The 23782-nt window shown below is 41.0% G+C and overlaps 1 protein-coding gene across 1 annotated transcript; it reads left to right on the forward strand.

The window, feature by feature from the left end:
• Window positions 1–118: 118 nt before the first annotated feature.
• osbpl1a (oxysterol binding protein-like 1A) lies at window positions 119–21799 on the forward strand. Its single transcript, XM_070908252.1, has 28 exons — window positions 119–242; window positions 2326–2455; window positions 2528–2613; window positions 2733–2807; window positions 2933–3044; window positions 3197–3282; window positions 4110–4254; window positions 5318–5385; window positions 5484–5528; window positions 7046–7119; window positions 7336–7399; window positions 7522–7623; window positions 8538–8657; window positions 8801–8882; window positions 9228–9334; window positions 12348–12510; window positions 13750–13936; window positions 14852–14927; window positions 16044–16178; window positions 16306–16403; window positions 16496–16678; window positions 17266–17373; window positions 17613–17702; window positions 18692–18818; window positions 18945–19058; window positions 19163–19286; window positions 19374–19464; window positions 20766–21799. Exons 2-28 carry the CDS (start codon window positions 2332–2334, stop codon window positions 20866–20868), a joined length of 2889 nt encoding a protein of 962 aa, XP_070764353.1. The 5' UTR covers window positions 119–242; window positions 2326–2331; the 3' UTR covers window positions 20869–21799.
• The last annotated feature ends 1983 nt before the right edge of the window (window positions 21800–23782 follow it).

Here is a 23782-nt window from a genome sequence, read left to right on the forward strand (position 1 = left end):
ATTGAACCCGGTATATGTGTGTGTATGTGTGTATGTGTGTGTGTGTGTGTGTTTGTGTGTGTGTGAGTGACAGTGTGATGCGTGTGTCTTTATGCGCCGTGCTGTCTGTGCTGCAGTAGAGCAGCAGGAAACGGCTCAGAGGGGCTTAAAACGTCACATGCAGCCCCACAGAGGGCCCGTGTGAGAGCAGCTGCGCCGGGACACCCTGGACCTGACTTCTCGGGACCGGACTATCTGAAGCAGTAAGTGTCTGGCTCGCTGTTTATCCTCTGATCTGTGCTCAGTAGCCTGCTGATGTCTTCCTCTAATGACACATCTGCCTGTTTCATGTCACCTGGCCGCAGCTGCTTTAGGCAGAAACCTGGCATCACTTCAGACTGAATTTGCACACATTTAGTCTACGAATGGGAAGATTTGAGCTGGACAAGAGATTTTTTATTTGATTTTTTTGTTTTTGTTTGTTTGTTTGTTTGTTTATTCATAAAGGTTAATGTTCCCAGACTTTTACGAGTATGTTCATTCTTGTGTTGTGGAATCTGGAAAAGCAAATGTAAAAGTTACAAGACAGTAGCAGTGGAAGAAATACGCAGATCCTTTACTAAAAGTGCCAGCACATTAATGTAAAAATACTTGCATTCAAAGTCCTTCTTAAGTAAAAGTACAGAAGTATTATCAGCAAAGTATCCAAAGTAAAAATACTCATTCTGCCCCTGTGATTAATATATTATTATTATATATTACATGAATAGATTGTTAATACTGATGCTGATAAAAGTAGTTTTAACCTCTTTATATCCAGTGGTTTAGTCCAGTGGTTACCAAATTATAGGCCACGCCCCCTTTAAAGGGTCACAAGATACATCTGAGATGATTAATAGGAGAGGAAAGAAGTTTTTTTTTTTTTTTTTACTTTTCTCAAATTTAGTGACATACTGGATTATTTGACCTCTTTGGGCCTTCAACAGTTATTTAAATGAAACCATCTGGGAAGTTTAAAGGGGGCCTCTCTCTTTGGTGTAGCTGCTAACACACTGCTCTACTGTAAGAGGTCACAAGCCAAAAAGGCTGAAACCACTAGTTTAATCTTCAACAATGTGTTGTATTTTATAAGATTATTGTGTGTTTTTAATATAAAATCTTAATCTGAAAAGTAATTGGTACAGCTGCCCAATAAATTAAGCGGAAAGAGTAGAATATTTCCGTGTGTCCTGATTATGCTGTCACAAAATATAGTTGCAGTTTATAGAGGGAAATTTGAAGGTGTTTCCCAGAGGCGGAAGCGTACAGAGGAAAGACGGGCTGGATAACCGTTAGTGTCACATGCTTTCCAGTCCCAGGTAAACCGGTTTCAGTGCCAGTTGAGGCTTTTATTGTCAACGCTTTGCAGAAGTCTGATTTGTTATCTCTTGTCGATGACGTTCAGTGATCCGTCTCCATTGCCATGTAACATGCCATAACATTGCTTAAAGCAAGCTTTCCCTTTGTTGTCTGCGCATACCAACAGTGAGACTGCAAATATAAAACGTCATGTGGACTTGTATAAAGGGGAAAGGGAGGACATGTTTACTTCCTGTAAGGCTGGTCTGGTGACTGCTACTTTCTGATTTCCTTCTTCTCCCCTATGACAGTTGCTTTTTCCTCCCTGTCTGACATAACAGACTCATGTGACTTTCTCCTCACGTGTCCTAAACAATGAGCGACGATGACTTATTAGGCAATATGAACCGAGACTGCTTCTCCAGGCTGAACTCTGGAGGTTTGATGAGTCACTTTAAAGGTGCACTCCTCTGATTTAACACATCAAGTTCGGTTTACTCGCCTCAGAGAGTGCTGAAAAATAATAACCCTGATGCTGTCACAGTGATGTCATCAGGGTTACTTCTTTTTGGGTTTGGAGAACTGAGATTAAATAAGATGGCGAACACGGTAAACATCGTACGTGCTTACAATCATTATGCTAGCATTGTTATTGTGAGCATGTTAGAATGCTGATGTTAGCATTGAACGCGATACAGCCTCACGAAAGTAGTATATTAAAACACTTTTACTGGGATACACATATCTATTTTTCTTTTGCATAAGTGTTTTGCTTGTAAGGTTTCTGACAAAGTACTCAAATGTTGAAAAACATAAATCATAACATAAATCTACAGGTTCTACAGTTTTCATGAGCATAAGCCTCCTATAGCTACTGGATTTCTTTTCAAAGACGAGATGCACGTGTCCTTCTGAAAGCATCTTTTTTTTTTAATAACAGTTGAGTCAGAGAATTAAAAAGCATCTTTTTATGCTGTCGTCGTTTCTCTCCTGCGTTCTCCTCTGCAGGGGTCCATGGAGGAGCTGGAGCCAGAGGAGCAGTTCCTGCGATACGCCCGGAACGGAGATCTGCCGGGGATACAGAGGCTCCTCATGTCCAAGATAAGGGAAGAGACACAGATCAACATAAACTGCAAAGGTATGTGAGTAACGCATGGGAGTGATGTCAGTCGCAGTGTGTGGTGTAACACAGGATGTACTGTTTTCTCAGGTAAGAAAAAGTCCAACATGGGATGGACGCCTCTTCACTTGGCCTGTTACTTTGGGCACAAAGATGTAGTGGAGGAATTACTGAAGGTAGGGTTTCTTTCTTTAAAAACAAGTTTTTAGGTTTGCTTTAGATTTTGAATAACTGCATGGCTAACACGGGTGTGTGTGTGTGTGTGTGTGTGTGTGTGTGTTGTTACACCCTGCAGGCCGGGGCGGATGTTAACTTGCCCAATAATATTGGAGATACGCCGCTGCACAAAGCCGCCTTCACAGGAAGAAAGGTACCTCGATGCTGTAGAAGTTTCTTTCTACACTTCTTTGTTGAGAGTATATTTTTGTGCATGCATTTATTCATCCATTCAGTCAATCAATCAATCAATCAATCAATCAATCACGTATTGATCAGGAGGTTGTCATGCTGCTGCTGCACTATGATGCATGTGCTACTGTCATCAATGGGACAGCACAGATTCCCAAAGATGTCACTCAAAATGCAGAGATCAGAAGCATGTTAGAAGGTGAGAGAGACACGTTCTCATCTAAGAGATTTCACGGAAATGATCTCCATGTTTGATTTTTTAATATTCATTCATACAAGTTGTTTATATGATGTATAGATTATAAAAGCACCCTACATTTTTTCTTGTAAATCCCATCTTACTGATACCAGCGGCAGAGAGGACAGAGGAGAGGAAACTGGAGGAGGAACTTTTGGAAGCCGCACGAGAAGGAGACCTTTCAACTCTAACTAAGCTGGTTAGTGCCAGATGCTGATACCTGATCTCCCAAACATACGAAACATTTACTTTAATATTACATTTTGACCAATAACAGTGTTGAATGTCCTCAGATCATTTCTTTAGTTAGGGCAGTGGGAAAAAAGTGTGTTTTTTGTGTGTCGGATGGATTGCTATGAAATTTCACACAGACATTCATAATTCCCAGAGGATGAATCCTAATGACTTTTGTGATCCCTTGACTTTATTTTTAGTGCCACCATGAGGTTGACATTATTGGTTTTAAGTGAAACATTTTGACAACTATTGGTTCGATTGCTATTAAATTCGGTTCACATGTTCATGTTCCCGTCCCGGATGAACTGACTGAACTTTTTTTTTTTTTAATGTACAACCATCAACCTCAGCTGAACTTTGTGTTTAGTGATAATTAGCCAAGGGTTGCATGCTAACAAGCTAAGCTAAAATGGAGAACATGGTAAAGATTGTACCTGCTAAACATCAGCATGTTAGCATGCTGATAGCATGCTTTTTTGTACATGAACTGACAGTTACACTCTCAATTATCTTGACATTTTAACAAGTGCAGACAAGTACAAGTCGACTGTGCCCTTGCGTCTCTATGTTGACAGTTGTCAATGAAAACATCATTTGGAAAAAAATACAATAGGTGCCAAAAGAGTCATCAAACACACAAAATGAACGCTGGCCGTTAAGTTTTGAAAAGCATTTCCAGCTCTTGTACACAGAGTGCAAAATCAAAGAGTCATGACCCAGCAAAATAAGAAAGACCTGCAGGACATCTGGGCCCAGACAACCCATCTGTTTTTTGTGTGTTTGCTGCAGCTCAGCAGGAAAAAGCCTCCAGACATGAACTGCACAGATCTGCTGGGCAACACTCCGTTGCACTCTGCAGCCTACCGAGGCCAGAAGCAGTGTGCCCTGAAGCTGCTCAAAAGTGGAGCCAGCTTCAACATCAAGAACAAGAAGGGTAAGATGACCCCTAAGTCATCACAAATTACTTTTTAGATAATATTTTTATTGGGAGTTTCCATAGAACATTATAGAAAACAGAGACGCGTATGAGAAAACAAAGAAACATATTTAAAGAAAATAATGAATTACGCTGCTGCATCATGGGTTTTGTTGCTGGTCAGGTTCAGCTCTGTGCTGATCAAGGTGATCCAAAAATGGCTGGTATATATATATCAGAAAATGTATTAAAGGTTGTCCATCATGCCATATTGAAATTTCTCCATATGTACTTTAGCAGTGAGCTCAGTTAACCAGGTCTTAAACTGAGGCACAGTATCTGACTTCTAGAGCCTTAAAAACCTTCTTTGCGATTACCATCCCACACATAATAGTGCTTTGCATGGAGACTTTGTGTTTATACAGTTTTTAGAAACAGTGTGTCAGAGAGATTTACATCTATCACATCGAGAGGAAATGGTAGGAAAGATTCTGTGCAGTTTAGTTTTTGAACAATAATGCCTTGGATGAGTTGATGCCTGGCATTAACAGAACAAGACTGGGTCCAGCTAAACCCCCAAACATCATCCCCAATCTGTCGTTTCACTTCTATTTGACAATATGAAAATTGTCAAATCTAACCACACCAGACTTATCTTTTAACAAACTATACATCTCCACATTTCTTTGAGACTGCTGCTTGCACCAAAAGATATTCCTTCTGGTGTTGAGTGAAAGACAATTTTAGCTAATTTCACAGGGTCTGTCTCTATTCCTTCACCCAAACAAAAATAGCAACTGACTGTGTAAGCAGCTATCATGTCTGCAGAAAACCTCTGCTTATTTTTGCCAATTTCTGTGGTTATTTCTTTGACTCGAGTGTGATTATTATTGCAAAAAAAAGCAAAAATTATGATTACATGAGAGGCACAAGCTGGGGCGGGTTCAGCTGTAAATGGCTCTTTGATATATATAACAGTTGTCACTAGCCTGTAAATATCGTTCAATCAAGCTGCCTTTTTTTCCCTCTGTGTGCGTTTGCTCCGTTGTACCCACTTGTCTCATGTGTCCATAACTGACAGGCCAGACAGTGTTTGACCTGGCCAGTGATTCAGCAATGAAGCAGATCCTTGAGGGCAACGTTCATCGAGTGAGTGCTCAGCTGATAGTCGGCTTCTTGAAGTTACTTTGCTGTTCTTTGATGTGTTTTTTACTTTCTTCATGTTTCTCATCTGTGTCGCTTGTCAGGGTATGACCCACCATGTCAAGAAGTACGAGGGTCTCCTCTGGAAGGTAAAGTTATTATTGTTACTGTTATTGTATAGTTATTGTCTGTGGTGGCTGAGAAAACCCTATCCAGTACAGGTTGAGAAAACACAGGCGAATGGAGAAACTATAGTCAACACAACAACTCACGTGTTGCATTTAGAGAACTCAAGCAAACACAAACATGTTGCGCTATGTTTAGTGAAACAAGGTTTCAGTTGGGCATTTTGTCTTACAGTTAAATGCACAAAACTTTAACATTTAAATAAATGAAGTTTTGTCTTTAATGCATCTCCATTGCATTAAAAAATGGGCTACAGCTGATTTAGCCCTACGAAGTTTATCTGTCAGTGCTACTCTACAAGATACATGCCAACATTTTACACATTACCCCTGTCTTTGCATGTTTTTTTTATTTGTTGTACAGTATGGCTGATTGACAGTCAGTGTGTTTTTAATTAAGATGATTGTTATTTAAGACATTGAATAATGTGCATGTGCGTGTTGTTTTAATTATTTTGTCCAAAGTATGGAGGATAAAACTCTGACGGACTCTCACAGGCTCTCATGAGTCTTTCAGAAGAAACTATGCTTTTATTTTGAAAAATAACTGTAAAAATCAGCCCAGAAGCCTTGATCTTGTTCTTGTTCTTGTCATTGAAACCAAAGAGCGTATATAAAAGCTGAAAGTGGTCTCAAAACCTAGTTCAGTGGGGAGTGAATCACTACACAGTGAATTGGGTTTGGGCATTGATTAGTTTACTGCTTCAATAAACATTGGGATGATGATGAGTCAATGACCTGCAACATGATTGGCAGGCAGCACAATGAGGGTGTCACATCAACAGATACTACAGGCCTCACTGAGCTACTGCAGGCTAATTAACATACATTGATGGAGAGCTGTTGTAGAGATTTGTTGTCCTAAAACACATCAATGAGCCACTGGGTGAAACAATGAACGCGGCCGCTGTTGTTTATTTTGAGTCGGTCCAACAAACAACGTCCTGATGCGAGAAATATTCACTAGCACACCAAATGTTTATTAATCCACAGCTGTGGAGTGCTATTTGAAAGGGTCAAAACTCCAGCGACACTTGTAGTAAATAGTTCTATATACCAAAAGTGTCTCAGGAGTTTTGACCTCTTCAGACTTTTTCTCCTTGCACTTTGGAAGTAGGGGAAGTTGTGACAGAAACCCCTACTCTGCCTCGACAGAGTGCTATTTGAAAGTCAAAAACTGGCAATTACGGCTGCTTCTGAATTACATGACCGCAGCATTGGGCAGACCTAAAAACTGACTTAATTCTCACTTCCTGCTGAGCTAATCAGTCAGTGAACAAACCCATACATGGCTCTTTGAAATGTGTTTCTAAAGGCAGCATGAGTGTCATCAAATTCGTGAATGTGTTTCCAATTTGCTGTGTTTTGTCACGGTGCTGTGCTCTCACTCTCAGCCACCATTCAAATCAGAAAAGACTGAACAATAATAGAAATCACTGAAAATCAAGCCGCTGATTCTTGTCTTGTGCGTCACCCTGCAGAGCTCCAGATTTTTTGGCTGGCGCTCCTACTGGGTCATCCTTCAAGATGGGGTTTTATCCTGGTACTCAAAACAGTAGGTGCCATCTCTCACCTTGGCTGTGCTCCTTGCATCTGACATGAAAGGAAGTACTGCACACTTTTGATTAGAAAGGTTCTGGAGGTGACAGGTTAGAAAATGGAAGGATTCTCTCTCCTAAAACGCCATTGAAAATGTCAAAAAAAAATAAGATTGCATCCTGCCAAAGAAAAGACCTCAAGAAATGATCACCTCTTTTTCTCCTGTATGAAGGTCGGATGGAGCTGCCAATATCAGAAGGCAAGGCTGCAAGTCCCTCACACATGCTAACTGTTTGGTAAGCCCACATTTTATAATTACACTCCTTTTTTTTCTTCCTTTTTTTTTGACCACTGTGTTGAATTTGTGCGAGTACAACTTTTGCACAAGGCAATGTTTTTGATGTTTTCTCATTTCCAGATCAGAGCCAAAGATAGCTGCTTTTTTACCCTCAAGTGCTTCGATGACAGTGTGCATCACTTCAAAGTATCACCTAAAAACGACCCAGAGGCAACAAGAAAAGTACGTTCAATTCCTCCTCAAACGCTCTTCTAAAAGATCGTTTAGTTACCTCCAAATTATTAACATTTTGTATAGGTCTACTTTTGCTTTTATGTTTTAATGGCCCAAAAATTTGGGAAAAAAAGGGGGGGGGGGGCTTAAGCTCCAAAGTCATTCTCAAACTTGGTTCTAGACAGGAGAACCAATCAGGCTCCATCTCTTTACTCTGTTGCCTCACCGCTCGCTGACAGAGGGACTGAAAAGATCATGAAATGTTGCTCAATCTTGTTCGAGTACATTTAGCATTAGCTACTATGCTAGACAGCTAGCTTGTTAATGTTTGTTGATAAGAATTAATGTTATTATTATTAACTCAAGTTACTGTGACTACTTTAGAGATAACAGCAATGAAATTTTAATATGTAGATAACTTTTAGGTTTCTACTGGAGCAGCTAGCTGCCGGATGTTTTGGTGACGTGATGCCAACCATGCTCTGCAACTGGTTTCATGTCTGTTAATAAGCCGAAGACACACTATGATGATAATGACTACATTCAAACATTAGACACTTGTGGGAATAATGCTAGCTAGTATCTACAGGAGCTGTAGTTCCTGTAAAGAAGGAACACCCAACAAAGTGACTGTGGCTAACATAAAAAAGAAATACATATCATGGAGAGAACGTATCAAATTAGTTTTTTTGTTTTGTGTGTTATCAGCTTAAATCTGTTAGGACTCATTCTGGTTTTAATTTTTCATTAAAGAAGTATTTGGTGTGATTATGGCAATTGTGCTGTCGTAATCTTCATACTAAGCTTCCTTTTTGACTTGCAAGTCACGTCTAAAAGGGTATTTGACCAATAAAAGAGGACTAAATTACTTGCGTGTTCAATTTTCATGACAAACCAAATAGAAATCTGTCATTTTCCTCCAGGCATGGCTGGACGCACTGGAGGAGCATTCAGCTTATAGCACACACTACTGCTCCCAAGAGCAGGGCAGCGAGGAGGAGGAGGAAGTGATGTCACTCGGGGAGCTAACAGACTCACTACAGGTGGCTATAAACAAATAATATCCATAATTAGCATGTCAGCATAATGTCTTGTAGTGTTTTCGCCGAACTACAAAGCCCCCCGGTCCTCCCACCCCGCACCGCTTTTGTTCATTTGCAGTCTCCTCTCGTCTCTCTGAAACCAGGCAGCGGAGGCCAACCAGAAAAAACTGGAAGAGGAGGTGGCAGCTTTCCTGTCCCTGCTGAAAGATGACGGGCTGGCAGACAGTAAAACCTGTTATTTTATTGTCAATTATGTTCCATATATTGTATTATATTTAACAGATGAGTAACCTCACAGATATGAACTATGAAATTCAAGAGTGGAAATGAAAGCCTTATGATTAAAATTACAAGCATCATCAAGCAGATTTAAATGCACAGTATTGACGGATTAATGTCTGGAAATCCTCATAATTAAGAGTCGGCACCATCTGTTTCTGTCATTAGAGGTTTGTTGTGCTTGTTGTTTGTTGCTTTTCTGAGAGCGTCTTCTGCTTTTTGAGCAGCTTGTTTGACTTTTTAATTTCGGTCATGACTTTGTGTCCCTCATTGATGTGTTTGTCCCCTCAGGGTTTCCGTCCCCCATACTGCAGAAAATGCAAGACATCTGCGAGTTGTCCAGCGAGACCAGTTCCAGTCTCAGTGTCTGTCTCAGCTTCTTCTCCAGACAGGAAGGGGTGAGTGTCAGCGTCCACCGGGACAGATTTGTGTTTTTGTTTTAATGCCTGTTAGCAGCTAGCAGTCAGGTTTTTGTCTATTATACCGTTGATTATCAGCATTTTACTAAATTACATTGTTTGTTTGTGGTTTTATGTACCGATATTTGGAGATGTTCAAGATGCCAACCCAATAAAATGTAGGTAAATGTTGAGTTCTGTAGAGACCACGAGGGCTGCGTGAGAAAATCTATTTCTTTGTGATTTGAGTGAACTGACCCTTTTAAAAACTATAAATACTGTAATCAACAGGATCCCTACTGCCTGTCTGAGGTCTGTAACCCTCAGACATATGGTGATGTTTTTTGGGGTTTTTTAAGAATAAGATGTAAAAACAAAACGTGTTTCATCAGCAAGCGGCGGCACAATTCACACGTCCTTATGAAAGCAGCTCGGTGGAGTCCAGTGATTATAAGCTGTCAGACGGGTTTTCTTTGTGTGTGATTCAATGGGTTTGATTATAATGGAAGGATTCAGTGGATAGATTACATCCCCGCAGGAAAAAAATAATACATGGCCCCTCTTATAGCTCACAAGTGCCAACCCTGTACATCAATTCTGTAATAATGTAAAACTATTTATGTAGCACTTGACTAAACATAGTGTTTACGTGGTGATTCACATAATAAGATCCATTTCCAGTTGTGAGGGTCTGTGTGGCTCGACGATGTGCATGAAGTCAGGAATTGCTTGACAACTTAAAGCTCATTGGGATCCAGATGCATACTGAATTTGGAAATGCTCTCAGGCATTAAGTAGTGAAATTCCATTAGCAGGCAAATATACATGAAATCCTCTGTCACAGTACATGACATTTGTGTCGTTGTGTTGTGAAATGAAATACCTGACAAATTTAAGATATTTCATCACATTCTCGTCACGTACAAAATTTCACGGACGGATGAACGTCTGTGCAGAATTTCATGGAAATTCATCCAATAGTTGTGGAGATTTTTCAGTCTGGACCAAACTGGTGAACAGATGGGGCGACATGCAGCTAGCATGGCTAACAAGCTAAAGCTGCCATGAATCAGTCCTGCTCATCTATGCGTAGGATGGCCTAATACATCCATTTTACCCCAATATGACAATATCTCTGACAGTAAGCAAGTTCTTTTGTGTGAGTAAGTGTACATGGTTAGGTTTATGAAGAAGATGGGATTGAGGTAAACCCAAAGATGTAGAAATGTATCAACAAGCAGGAAATGTAGGGAGACAGTGTGTGTGACGGGCGGACTCACTCAAAATTGTCTGAATAAGTGCTGCAGCTGAATATAAAACAATGTGCACTGATGATGCATACAGTGCACAGGGTAGGGCATCATCCTAATTCCCTGTCTCAGTTTTGTAGGCTGCGACACAAGTGACTTTTAGTGAGTTTTTTATTTTGCGTAATGGCCTGAAAACAGTTGTGGTTCAATTGCAGCACTTTCTGAGCCGGACTTCCATCTGAACGCCTCATCAGAATGAGAATTAGTCACTGTCTGCTCCCGGCTGATTGTTCAGCCTGATACGTAGTAGTGCTGCCGCTTTGAATGCAGTGATGAATGCACACTTGAGTCCTTGCATATGTAAATCAAGGCGTGTTCACCTTCACGTGACAATGCACAGATTCAGTCCTTCTATACGTGCCGTTCTGCCTGTCTGACCGCTGTCACCTTCTGGATCTCAGGCAAAAAAATCTGCGTCCTAACATGGAGGACATGACTAAATTCCAAAAGCCTGCGTGGTTAAAATCAGTAGGTATTGGCACCAGTCAGTCTCACTTCTGATATGTTTCCTGCTCACACACACAGCTTCATCTCACAAACAAGATAGTTGAATTGTCAAAGGGACAGCACTGCTAGTGCGCCCTGAGGCTGTCAGAAACTATTCGCAGGTGAATCTCAGTTTAACAGGCAGTCCAGTGCTTTCGGGGTTTACACCTGGGCCGGGCCTTGATCGCTCAGCTGTGCAGCCTTTTGAACCGTGATCCGCAGAGGCAGGGCGCACGATAAAAGGCTCATAGGATCTCTGAGCTCTCGCCATGAATAGGCCTCAATAGGAACAACTCAAACCTGTACTGTATATCTCAGTCTGCACATAATGGTATGCAGTCTGAATGAAGCAGCGGGGTCCCCCCCATGTGAAGGAAAGATACTGAATCACTTCCAGCTCCTGCGGCGCCGGTTTGCACTTTAGCGCCACCTGTGTAGGGGGTCAAGCAGCGGGATTTTCCTCTTAAAAGTTCAGTCTGTTGCAACCATGGCTAGTGATCTGTAGTCTGTCATTATACAGCACTTCCTGCCCACTTCACCTTGCCCGCTCTGGTCCTGGTTACCATCTCGCGGATGATAGTTTACCATCAATTGTGTTTCTCTGACAGCCCAAAGTAAAGCTCTGCCTCTTTTGTGGTCTCTTACGTATTATCGGACTGCCAGTGGAAACAGTGAAGTAAGATTTTCAGAAAGTTGCAGCTGAAAAATGAGCACATCTTCATAGCATCAACACTGATGTCTTGTGTAAAAGGGAGGTTTGCCTGGTGGTTTATATCTGAGTCCATTACCCGTCATTTGATCCTCTCTCCTCCTCGGGAATCGTGTTCTCCGTGCAGGCCATTTGAGACAGCCGCGTCAAGGCAGCTGTCCTCCATTACAGATAAACATGGCTCGTCCCTCTCAGCTCCCCCTGTGTGTCTCTCTCTCTCTTTCTCTCTCGCTCTCTCTCTCTCTCTCTGTGGGTCTGATAATGAGAGGATAGTGCAGAGAGGAAGGTCTGTCAGTCAGCAGGCTGTTTATTTGCAGACCCACTGCCATCACAGCTGGTCTGATAGTCACGCACGTGTCAGAATTAAATGTTGGTAGCCACGAAAACATGTTTGTCTTCAGTTATCAAGTGTGGCTGATAGAATTCATGTTGGTTTATGTTTCTGTGAGTGATTAATCTCTTTGTTTTTGTTTGTGTGTGTGTGTGTGTGTGTGTGTGGCGGGCTCAGGTGCGCAGTCTGAAATTGGAGCAGGAGGTGGAGAAGAATAAGATCCTCTCTGAGGCGCTGCAGACGCTCGCCACGGAGCACCACGAACTTGAGCAATCCGTCGTCAAGGGATCTTCGCCGCGGAGTGCCCTCAGCGAGGATGAGTTCCACGACGCCGTGTCTGGTGAGTTGACAAGTTATCAAACAAGCTCGGGAGATGCAGGAGATTCTGTGACAAGCTCACCGCTCACGCTCGCTGCTCTGTCATTCACCTTTAGGACACTGGAATACTTTTACCTGCCGGTGAATGTCTTTGGTATGTTTGCCGCTCATCAAGCGTGACGTGAGCGCAACTGTTGCCTGGTTGTGTTGAAATAACTTGAAGCCTTTTCACATGAGTGTTTTTGGTGTGAGCAAACCTGCATGGTGTACCTGCAAAGGGCCTTTTTCAAAATGGCTACAAAAGAGATGATTTTACATATGTTTGTACTTGTTTTTAGTACTTTATATCTAAACTTCATCTGTAACAACAAACCCTGTCATCTAATTTGATGCTAACGTCTTGACAGCTCATGTCACTCAGTTCTACAGATGAAGGGACGTTAACACATCAAGGCGGAATAAAAAAGAAATGAAATATATCTATATTTCATAGATCTGCATTCATTGTTGCAGAGCATGATTGTGAATTTTTTTTATTGTGAATATGTTATAGATGTTTTCTTCCTGATGTTTATAGCAGTCCACAATCAATAAAATTATAAGCATAACATGAGAAGAAAAATAATACGTATGTAATATGAATATACGTAAATAAATAAATAGAATCGACGTACATTTTGAAAACAAATCTAAAAGTAGAAGTGAGAAAAATTCCACTTTGTTTTATTTTTCTGTCTTCTACTTTAATGAATATGGAACGAATATGGAATGTTTTTGTTCAGTGACTAATTTGTTATTGTCTTTTATACAGTATTATAATATATAATAATAGTAATAAAACGGGATGCTGAATTTTTTATTTAAAAAAAAATTATAATATGTTTATATTATATATATTTTGTTTGGTCAATATACATATTACATACACAAACTTGTCACTGCTCTCTGGTGAACAAACTATGTAATGACGACACTGTTTCTACATTATCGCAGACATTTCTTTGGCATTTCTTTGCACTGCAATTCCTTGTTATTTATCGGCCGACATGATTTATCGATCTAGCTCTAATTGCCGTCATGCATGTGTGGACACTTTATTATCAGGCTATAAAAGATATCCACAGGTACTGGATAAAGTTACTTTTATTTTATCCCTCTTTTAATAATTAATAATTATAATTACATAATAATATTTGAACAGCTCTTTTTTTAAAATGTTGAATCAGATTTTAAAAACATTTTGTGTGTCCACCTCCGTCAGAATCGGACTCGGAGCTCTCCCTGAGCGGCTTTGAAACGGTGGCCAGTCATTCCTTTGAAGACGACGAAGAGGAGGACGAAGGCTCTGTCATGTTAAGCAGCCCATGCGGTAGCCCCACCAGCATGTTGCAGGACGATCACCATGGCGACAAGGACGAGGCTCAGCTCAATGGGATCGCAAAGCATAGGTCAGCGGTGCTGTAAGCCCCCACAGCTTCATAAATGGGCTGCTGACCCCCTGTGCTTTTATCCACCTCTCATCAAGAGATGAACAAACTCAACAAAGGGCCCACCTCCTCATATCACTCCGTTGTTGTTGCAATGTTTCTCTTTCTGTACAGTCTCCTAGACTTTAGTGTCGGGCTGTTACACTTCCCAACCTGCTCTGAGCGCTCTGTTTTTCTCCACGATCTTTGTTTTTCCTTTTTCATGTCCTTCCTCCGGTCTTTCGTCTTCATAGTGTGAATAATTTAGAGTCCAGCCTGGTAAAGGAAAAATAAAGAGTTGTATTGAAAGCGCTGAGCTCTGTGATGGAGCTGTTAAATATTGATAAGGTCTCAGTTCAGTGCAATAATCAGTCTGCAGCATGATCCCATGTTGGCTAATCCCTCCAGGCAGCTTTGGAGTGCAGTTCAGACTGTTTGGAAGGATTTTAAATGTAATTATTATATGAATCCCTCGTGTTATTATTTACATGGCTTATATGCTATATTCTTGTGATTTTAAGTGTATTATCCAAACTCCAAACTTCTAAGATAGTTTGACCTGGCTGGTGTGTTGTATCTGCTAGACTTACATACTAGGATATAAGTGCTGCTGATGGATGATACCGAGGATGCTGACCACCTCTGATACTGGTGTTGATTGTCTCTCTGGGCTTTGTTCCAGTATGTCACACAATACATTACAGGCCTTTGTTGACCATATTCACTTGAATAAGAAATGACGCCTGCAGCGATTATATGTCTGGTACATTTACTCTAATGAAAAGTGCCTTTGTAAGTTTATTTTTAAAGCGCTAGCACAGAGTCAAAGTTAATGCATCATACAAACCTTATGGAAGTAATACAACTGTGTGTTAATGTGTGTGTGTGTTATTTTAGGACCAGTTTACCTGCACCAATGTTTTCAAGAAATGACTTCAGTATTTGGAGTATCCTGAGGAACTGCATTGGGATGGTGAGAATACTGTTCGTATATGGTTTGTATTGGCCGGACCACCACTTTAGACCAGACTGAAATATCTCAACAATTATGGGATGGATTGCCATGACATTTGATACAGACATTCATGCCCCCCTTAAGGATTAATTGTAATAACTTTGGTGATCCGCTGACTTTTTATCCAGCGCCATCGCCAAGTCAAAATTTTAATTTGTCCACCACTTTGGTTTATGACCAAATCCCTGCAAAATGAATGGCATCAGCTTCGGTTGTACTTTAGTACTTTTAGTCGTGTTTAGTGCAAATAAGCAAATGCTAGCATGCAAACACGCTAAACTTAAAGCGGCTATAATTGATGTTTGTATAATAATGACAACGTGATGACGCAGTGATGAACCTACTGAGAATTATCAACTGAATCTGCAGCTTTCCTCAGCTTCATGGGGCTTTCTAGTGAGTTTCAGCTCAGTGTTTAGCTGTTCGACCCACAACTTTACTGTTTTGGTTTCACTCTCACGGCTCTCATGGCATCGTTTTCAGAGAAAAAGCTCTAAAAACCCACTGTACTCAGCACAGTTAGCGACTAGCTGGTGAACATAGTGGAGCATTTAGCCGCTAAAGAGCCAGATGTTTCCCTCAGGAGTTGGTAGCCTCACAGAGCCGCTAGCATGGCTGTAGACTCATAGCCTTGTTCCCAGAAAATATAGACGTAATGTGCTGAGCGGCGTGTGGAGGATTACTGTGGACGTCTCTGTACTTTCAGATTAGGCCATGAAAGAGTTCAGGCACCGTAATCCTCCTATGGAATGTCAAAATCCTATTATTCTTATTAATCGAATATTTTAACATAACATTCCTAATGCTTTGTTTCTTTTTGCACCAGAGAAGGATGCAGTACAACACTATATTATATTTACATTTATTCATTTGGCACTTTGACACTTTTGTCCAATGCGCCATAGAAAGGACATATGTGCACTAGTACAGGATGTTTGAAGGCCAATATCCCCTTGGGCCTTTTCAACCCTCAACATGAATATCACACTTTCAAAGGATTGCTGTGTGAAGAGACTTTATTTTCTCTCTGTAATGAAACCAGGTCCTTCGACCTCCTCTTCATGTCTTTTTCAGGAGCTCTCCAAAATTACAATGCCAGTGATTTTCAACGAGCCGCTCAGCTTCTTGCAGCGTCTGACAGAGTACATGGAGCATACTTACCTCATCCACCAGGCCAACATGTCCTCAGACTCTATTGAGAGAATGAAGGTAGTACACTCTGTAACATCCTGCAAATTACTTTTATTGCTTTTGCTATGCAGCCATATTGTAACTGGATTTTGCTTTTGAGTGTTTAGCGTGTATGATTTAGAGAGTGTTTATCTGCTGTTGGCAGTGTGTGGCTGCGTTTGCGGTGTCCGCTGTGGCCTCCCAGTGGGAGCGAACCGGTAAACCCTTCAACCCTCTGCTGGGAGAAACCTATGAACTGGTCAGGTAAGTGGGATGATACAGCACACATTCAACACTGATTATATACTAAATACATTACTGAACTGTGATGCTTGCTGTCTCCCCGCTTCTCCCAGAGAGGATCTGGGATTCAGGCTCATATCGGAGCAGGTGAGCCACCACCCTCCAGTCAGCGCCTTCCACGCTGAGGGCCTGAAGGAAGACTTTGTGTTTCATGGATCCATCTACCCCAAACTCAAGTTCTGGGGCAAGAGTGTGGAAGCGGAGCCCAAAGGCGTCATCACGCTGGAGCTGCCCAAGTAAGAATTTCTAGCTGATTAAAAGCCTATTAATGGCATTGTTTTTTCTTATAAGCTTATAACTCACCTTCTTCAAAAGTCAAATAAAACTGATTGACTAGAGCTGTGACACTGTTTGCACAAAAAACATAAAGTCTCTGTGGTCTGTAGACCACAGCATTGCATTCTTATAACAGTAAAAAAAAAAATATCATCTCTTTTATTCCACACATTCTTATTCCTTGTCAAAACTTGGTGCCTCCATTACCCACAATGCAACTCGACCACTGCAGATGCAGGTGTGTTATGCTAGTAGCTGCTAATGTAGCCTCGAGCCGTTAGCCTCAAGCAGAGACGAGGAGCGGGCGACAGAGGTCCGGTACACTCACTTCTCTCTAACTCCGCACCTCCAGATTGTTTTCATTTGTCTTCAGCCCCAACTGATGCTGACTCAGGTGACATCACTCGAGGGGATTTATCAGACTTTGCTCAGCTCCCTCTGGACTCACAAAAGGCTTTATACTCATTTTTCACTCTCCAACACCTGTAAACACACTTTGATGTGTAAAATCAATGGAAGTCCCCTTTAAGTCATGTTTCATCTGCAGGTACAATGAAGCCTACACATGGACAAATCCTACATGTTGTGTTCACAACATCATTGTGGGCCAGCTGTGGATTGAGCAGTATGGAAATGTGGAGGTGATCAACCACAGGTAAGAGGACAATAACTTCTACTGTCAATAAGTATAATGTAAGTATAATGTTTGCACATATGTTTTGGACACTAGGCTTATTTATTAAGATTAAAGTTGTGGATATCTATCACGTAGAACACGTCTGATATTTTGAGGAAGTTTGGTCTACAAGGAGGAAAATGGAAAGAGCAGATGAGGAAGTATGACTCAGGGAGTGAGAGGATAATATGCAGTTTTTCTCTTTTTTTCCCACCCAGAACTGGTGAAAGGTGCTGCTTGAATTTCAAACCATGTGGCCTTTTTGGCAAAGAACTGCACAAGGTTGAAGGGTATATTCTGGATAAAAGGTACGGCTCACACTGATGCATGATAATCAGAAAAGTCATTTCAATCTTTTTTTAAATTACTTTTGGTACGAAGACTTATTATTCTTCTCTCGTATGCTGAGGGAAATAGTGGACACACTGGATTATTCATTGCTGTAGACACGTTTTGCATATTGCCACATACAGCTCCATAGGACACCATGAGTATCAGAAAGGACGCGTTTTCCTCAGTATTAGTTGGGAGGACAGTCAGTATCATACAACTAACTGAACTGGCGGATGACTTCTGAAACATATTCCTTCATGCTCCCATATTTTAGGACAAGTATGATTCATTAAGCTGTTTAAATAAGCTTCATTTGTAAATCAGGAGCTACAAAGTGAAGTAGTTTGGCTAGAGTCACTCCCCTGACCACATTTCTAACTTTAAGTGTGACACCAGAAGCCATTACAGAATCAAATCATCATGCAAATTATCAATTGACAGTTCACATAGTTAATAATTAATTGCCATCAAAACCAGCTGTTGAAAGGCATGGACTTCAGTGCAAAATGAAAGTTAAAAGACTGTGTAAGAAGGCAGCTAACATGTCACTGAAGCAGACAAAGTAAAAAAACAAACAAACAAACAAAACAAAGGAGAGCAGATGGTTCAATCAAAAATGGAGGTCAAGCCGTTTCTAACACAACAGAGACTACAAACACACAAAATGACTCTGAGAGAAGTTCTGTGGCAGCCGGAGAGGCTGATAAGTAGCAGAGAGATGAGGAAACTCAGCTTGACGTCTAATTGGGAATATTTTATTTGGCTGAAATTTTCGAGAAATTTACCAGCGTGAAGCCACACATGAAAGTGCTTATTTAGATGTTCTGGAGCTTTTGTCAGCCATCTTAACTGATGCACCAGAAAGTTTGAATCTGTTGAAGCTCTGAAGCTAAAACTGACCGAAATCATCATCTAGAGTTTGTTCCTCAGGATGTGTGTGTGTGTCGGTGTGTGTTTTCCACAGCAAAAAGAAGCTGTGTGCTCTCTATGGGAAGTGGACAGAGTGCCTGTATGTTGTTGACGCCGCTGCCTTCGAAGCGCATAAGAAGAACGACAAGAAAGGGGCAGCGGAGAAAAAAGGCAGCAAAGCGGTATGAACTCATACTGAACAGCACGGAATCACAAATAAAAAGATTGTAAAACACGGTAATAACACATCTTGCAGAGAACATTTGAGTGCAGCATTATTTCTGTTTGCCACCTGTGCTGGTGTTCAGGGTTGCAGTGAGGGTCAGGAGGAGGTTCCCTCTCCAGCTGCAGACACTGTGGAGATGATTCCTGGCAGCCAGCTGCTGTGGAGAATCGCACCCAGACCGGCCAACTCTGCCCAGGTCTGACTGATTCATGTAGACTACAAGCTTTCATTAGAGCCTCAAAATCAGGATGTGTTTTGCATTTGTAATGTCCTAATATACAGTTCTGTCTTTAATTGCAGATGTACAGCTTCACGTCCTTTGCGATGCAACTAAACGAGCTGCATAAGGAGATGGAGGGAGCCATCCCTCAGACTGACTGCAGGCTGAGGCCAGACATACGAGCCATGGAGAACGGTGACATCGGTAACGATTGTTGGTAACATACTGGAACTGAAAGTAAAGAAATCTCTCACTGCAATCTGAAACTGTACAATGTTATTGTTCAAACAGACCTCGCCAGCGAGGAGAAGAAAAGGCTTGAGGAAAAACAGAGAGCTGTCCGCAAAAACCGCTCCAAATCTGATGAAGAGTGGAAGACGAGGTGAGCTTTTTAGTGGAACAGCATCTCAAAGTGTTTATTTAGTCTGTTAACTGCTTCGCTCAACAGGCTTTCATGTAATCAGCTAATGTATGCAAGTTTTCATCTTTGTTACTGAAAGGACCAACCAATATTAAGACAATGGCCTTCATCAGTGTGCATAAAATGGCAATAATTGATATTTAATATTGATAAAGTGTCAATTCAGAATATCCTCTGTTTAATTTGCTGAGATGAACGGGCATTCATCAGTCTAGTTTCTGTCTTTAAAGGACTAGGTCAAAGAAAGTTAGATGAGAAGTTTGATAACCACTCTCATGTCGGTACGCTGGTTAGCTTAGCTTAGCATAAGGACTGGCAACAAGATATAACAAGTTAATTACTGAGATTGTGTACCTTTGAACAGGGTCAGGCTAGCCGTTGCCCCGTTTCCAGTCTTTATGCTAAGCTAAACTAACTGACAGCTCATGATAGCTTCACATTTACTGTACAGGCATTAAGAGTGGTATCAATCTTCTCATCTAACTCTCAGCAAGAAAACAAATAAATGTATTTCCCAAAACGTCAAACCAGTCAGCTCAGACTATCCTCTGTTTCATTTCACAATTCAATTAACAATTAAAGTGATGTAATTTAAATTTATTTCATATGCATTTTTCATTGTTGCAGACTGTTTCTGTCTTTAATGCTGCAATTGTATCATCTCACTATACTGTTTCATACTTTGTTGCTTTGAAATGCTCCAGCTAAATCTCCTTTTCATCTTCATCTGTCTTGTTTTTCTGTCACATCCTCACTTTGATGTTAAGGAGTCCTGCCCTGGGCCCAAGGTCAGAGCTGCTCGCTGTTTGATTGATGTGCCTGAAATGTGTGATCATGTGACTTTGCAATCTCCGTGTTTTCCAGACGCTTCTTGTTCTCTAGATTTAAATTTCATCTCTGTAGCCGTGTGAGAATCACTGATGATAGAATCACTGTTTGGAAACGATGAGATTAATCTGCTCTCCGTTTCCACCAGCATGACAGCTCTGCTTCCCAGCACTTGATGGAATCACCCAAAAACCACAGGGGTCCTCTCCCACAGATTATTTCCCTCCTCGCTTTTATGCAGCAAAGATAAAAGAAAGTTAATTTTAGTCCAACTACCAAAACAACTCCCATGTAAATAACCCATAACCTTGTGGTGACGCATGCCTGAACCTCCTTACTCGCTTTCTCCGATGTGTTTGAGTTGTGGTCTTCTAACTGGTGTCATGTTTGACAGCAGCTCAAACTGAATGAATGTGTCTCCGCTGTGCTTTCAGGTGGTTTCAGCAGGGCCAAAACCCCCACAACAACTCCCAGGACTGGCTCTTTTCTGCTGGATACTGGGACAGGAAATACAGCCAGCTGCCAGACATTTACTAATGGACATTTCCTCCACACCACACGGTGTCCTCAGTACGGAGCAGCATTAACTGGTTGTTTTTTATGAATTAGCTACAGTAACTACAAGCAATATGCAAACCGTGTACTTAAACTGCGTGGCCTTAATCAACTCTATGATGGTAAAACTGTGCAGAAAAAAATCAAATCAATATTTAAAAGTTGTGAAATGTAAAGTTGTTTGACAATGCTTTGAAATGTAGCATTTGTATGAACACTAAGACCGGATTGTTTCTGTTCACAGTGGACTTTTAGTACAGTGGAGAGGTGCTGATGCACAGGGGTTCGTGATTTTAGTGTCCACCTGTCTTCTTTTAGATGTTCGTAATAGTGTTTTGACTCTAAATGTATATCTGTATATATACTTCACACTAATCCAACCTTCAGTGACCTCATCATGCCGCTCACATTTCCTCTGGACTCACAAAACCACTTGCAGTCAGTTAACATGAGGTTGACGTGGATGTCGTTTCTCCTGATGTATTTTGCCTTGTCAAAAAAACCCAAAAAAGTCTTACAAAAAATACTCTCAAAAACGTACAGTATATTTTCTATATCAATATAAGAATTGTCTTTCTCTAGTTTTGTTTTGATTGTTTTGTTCACTGAAGTCTGTGTCTGTTGTGCTCAGTATTTCATAAAGCACACTTAAGAATTGAAGTCTGTGAAGAGGTTTATTAATATTTTTGCTGAAAATCTAAAATGCGTGTATCATAAAACTTATCAGACAGACTAAACAACGATTAAGGTCACACGATGTAGAGACTATTGAATTTTAAGGCGTTTTGCCTCCATATAGAGCATTGAAAGTATTTTATTGGGAACTGAAATAAAACACTTCAATGTATTCATGTGTGTTTTTACCATTTATGTGGAGTATGCTCGGGATGTTCAGAGGAATCTGAAAATAAAGTGTAATCTGATCAAATAGTCTCCGTAACAAAGTGATTACAAAGTGGAGCTAAGAGGCCCTGCGTCCAACTCCCAACCTGGAGGCCAGAGAGACTTAGGATGATCCAGTGGACCCCTTTTCCTCCCAACTTAGAAGATGTGAACCTGATGCAACATGGGGCCAGTGGTGTGTAATAAATTACATCAAATGTTTCATGCTGTCGTGCACAGTTAGAAGCAACACATGTGACGGAGGCTGTGCTCTCTGATCAGGGGATAACCAGAGGAGAAGCTGAAAGGGTGCTAAAATATAAGCTTTATCTGTGACTGAAAGAGATATAGAAACTGAATATATGTGTGAGTCGAGGTGTGATTTGCATGCGAATGAGGCGAACTGAAATTAAAATCTCTCACAGCTATCCACTAGGGAAAGAAACGAGAAGAAAGGGTCATGCAAAGTACAGGAGAAAAGTACAGGAAAGGAATAATCAAAAACTTGGAAAAAATTTTGTGAGATAAAATATTTTTTTTGTTCATTCATATTTAGTAAATGCCATTTCACTTTGCTTTGTATATTACATGCGGTTAGCTTGTCAGTGCAGTACTCAAATTGGTCACTAGATGGCGTGCGGAGGAGGAACACCCTGAGGCAGATACTACAGGACCTGAATGTAAGCTGTTGTTGCTAACTACAGGTGACTGTGGGGTTAATATTCCTCCAAATGAGATGCATATGCCTCTGGGTAAGAATTAAGTGTGTCTTGATTCACTTGCAATAACATGTCAGTATAAGAGTTGAGTAGCTTTGCTGTCATGTGGTGAAACAGACAACAAACTAGCGTACCTGATGCTAACAAGACAAGTTAAAGGGGCTTGTTGTTTAGTGAACTAATGTGCAGCTAATGCTAATGTTTTAAGATCTTTTATACTCCTGGCAGATGTTTGTCGTGTAGCTGAATATAAAAGATAGCAAGTTATTTTTCATTTTATGTTTTTGTTTATTTGTTTTTCAGGGTTGAGTCGAGAGCAATTTTGTTGAACAGATACTAATGTGAGTGCACCTTTTAAGGTGGTTCTTCTTCACCTGTTCTGTCATTTCTCTCTTAAGTCTGACCTCTTTTAGCCGACACGCAGCATGTTAATACATCTCACCATAGCTGTCTCATACATGTGTTTCAGTCATTGCCCATTTGGTCCTGTTCAGGGTCACAGAGGACTGCATCAGAGCACACGGTGAACGAGGAGGGACACATCCGGAACAGGCCATCGGTACATAACAGAGCAAACACAGATGGACTCACACCTCAGGGTAAGTCTTCAACTCACCCGCCATGCATTTGCAAACACAGGCAGAGCATTTAACTTTGCACAGGACGCAGGACCTGAGCCACCGTACAGCACGGGCCAGTTTACTACAGGGAAATCTTCCAATGCACCTGATTTATGTGCACACTGTCTGCACAGAGCTAAAGCTGCGTTCAGGAGGTCAGCAGTATTTTGGCATCAGATAAGCCTTCAAACTCATGGATCTGTGACTCAAACTAGCCTCTCTAGTGGGACTACCTGAACACGTGAGATCAGGTTGAGCACTCCATCTCATGGTCAAAGGTAGAATAGCAGATTGGATTTTGTGCCTGTTAAAAGAGTTTTGATGTTGAGCACGTCATGATGTAAAGCCGCTCTCAGGCTGACAGTGTGGGGTAGGTGTGTGTGCCGTATGATCCTGTGTTTTAGCAGTGAAGTGGAACTGCAGCTGTCTGTTTAATATTGTGCTTATAGAACAAAGTGGCTTGGGGGTTGAAAGCCACATGATGTTTGAGCTATTGGAGGTTAAATACCTTTATGTCTCTATATGGTGCTTTCAAAAAGCTTTTTGGACATTTTAAATTCATGTATATGATGAATTAAAGAAAGATCGAAAAAGTTTTTTAATGTTGGCTCCTATATATAGCTTTTAAACATCTATCTAAACTTTCTAGAAGTTATGGCTTACACGACTCATCAT

Source organism: Enoplosus armatus, chromosome 7, assembly GCF_043641665.1.
Source record: "Enoplosus armatus isolate fEnoArm2 chromosome 7, fEnoArm2.hap1, whole genome shotgun sequence".
Lineage (NCBI taxonomy): Eukaryota > Metazoa > Chordata > Actinopteri > Centrarchiformes > Enoplosidae > Enoplosus > Enoplosus armatus.

Excerpts from the sequence above, each read along its gene's own strand:
- osbpl1a (XM_070908252.1), top strand. The coding sequence starts at position 2,332 with ATGGAGGAGCTGGAGCCAGAGGAGCAGTTCCTGCGATACGCCCGGAAC. Across the intron at positions 7,400-7,521 it reads TCACACATGCTAACTGTTTG|ATCAGAGCCAAAGATAGCTG; the intron begins GTAAGCCCACAT and ends TCTCATTTCCAG. Across the intron at positions 14,928-16,043 it reads TGAGGAACTGCATTGGGATG|GAGCTCTCCAAAATTACAAT; the intron begins GTGAGAATACTG and ends TGTCTTTTTCAG.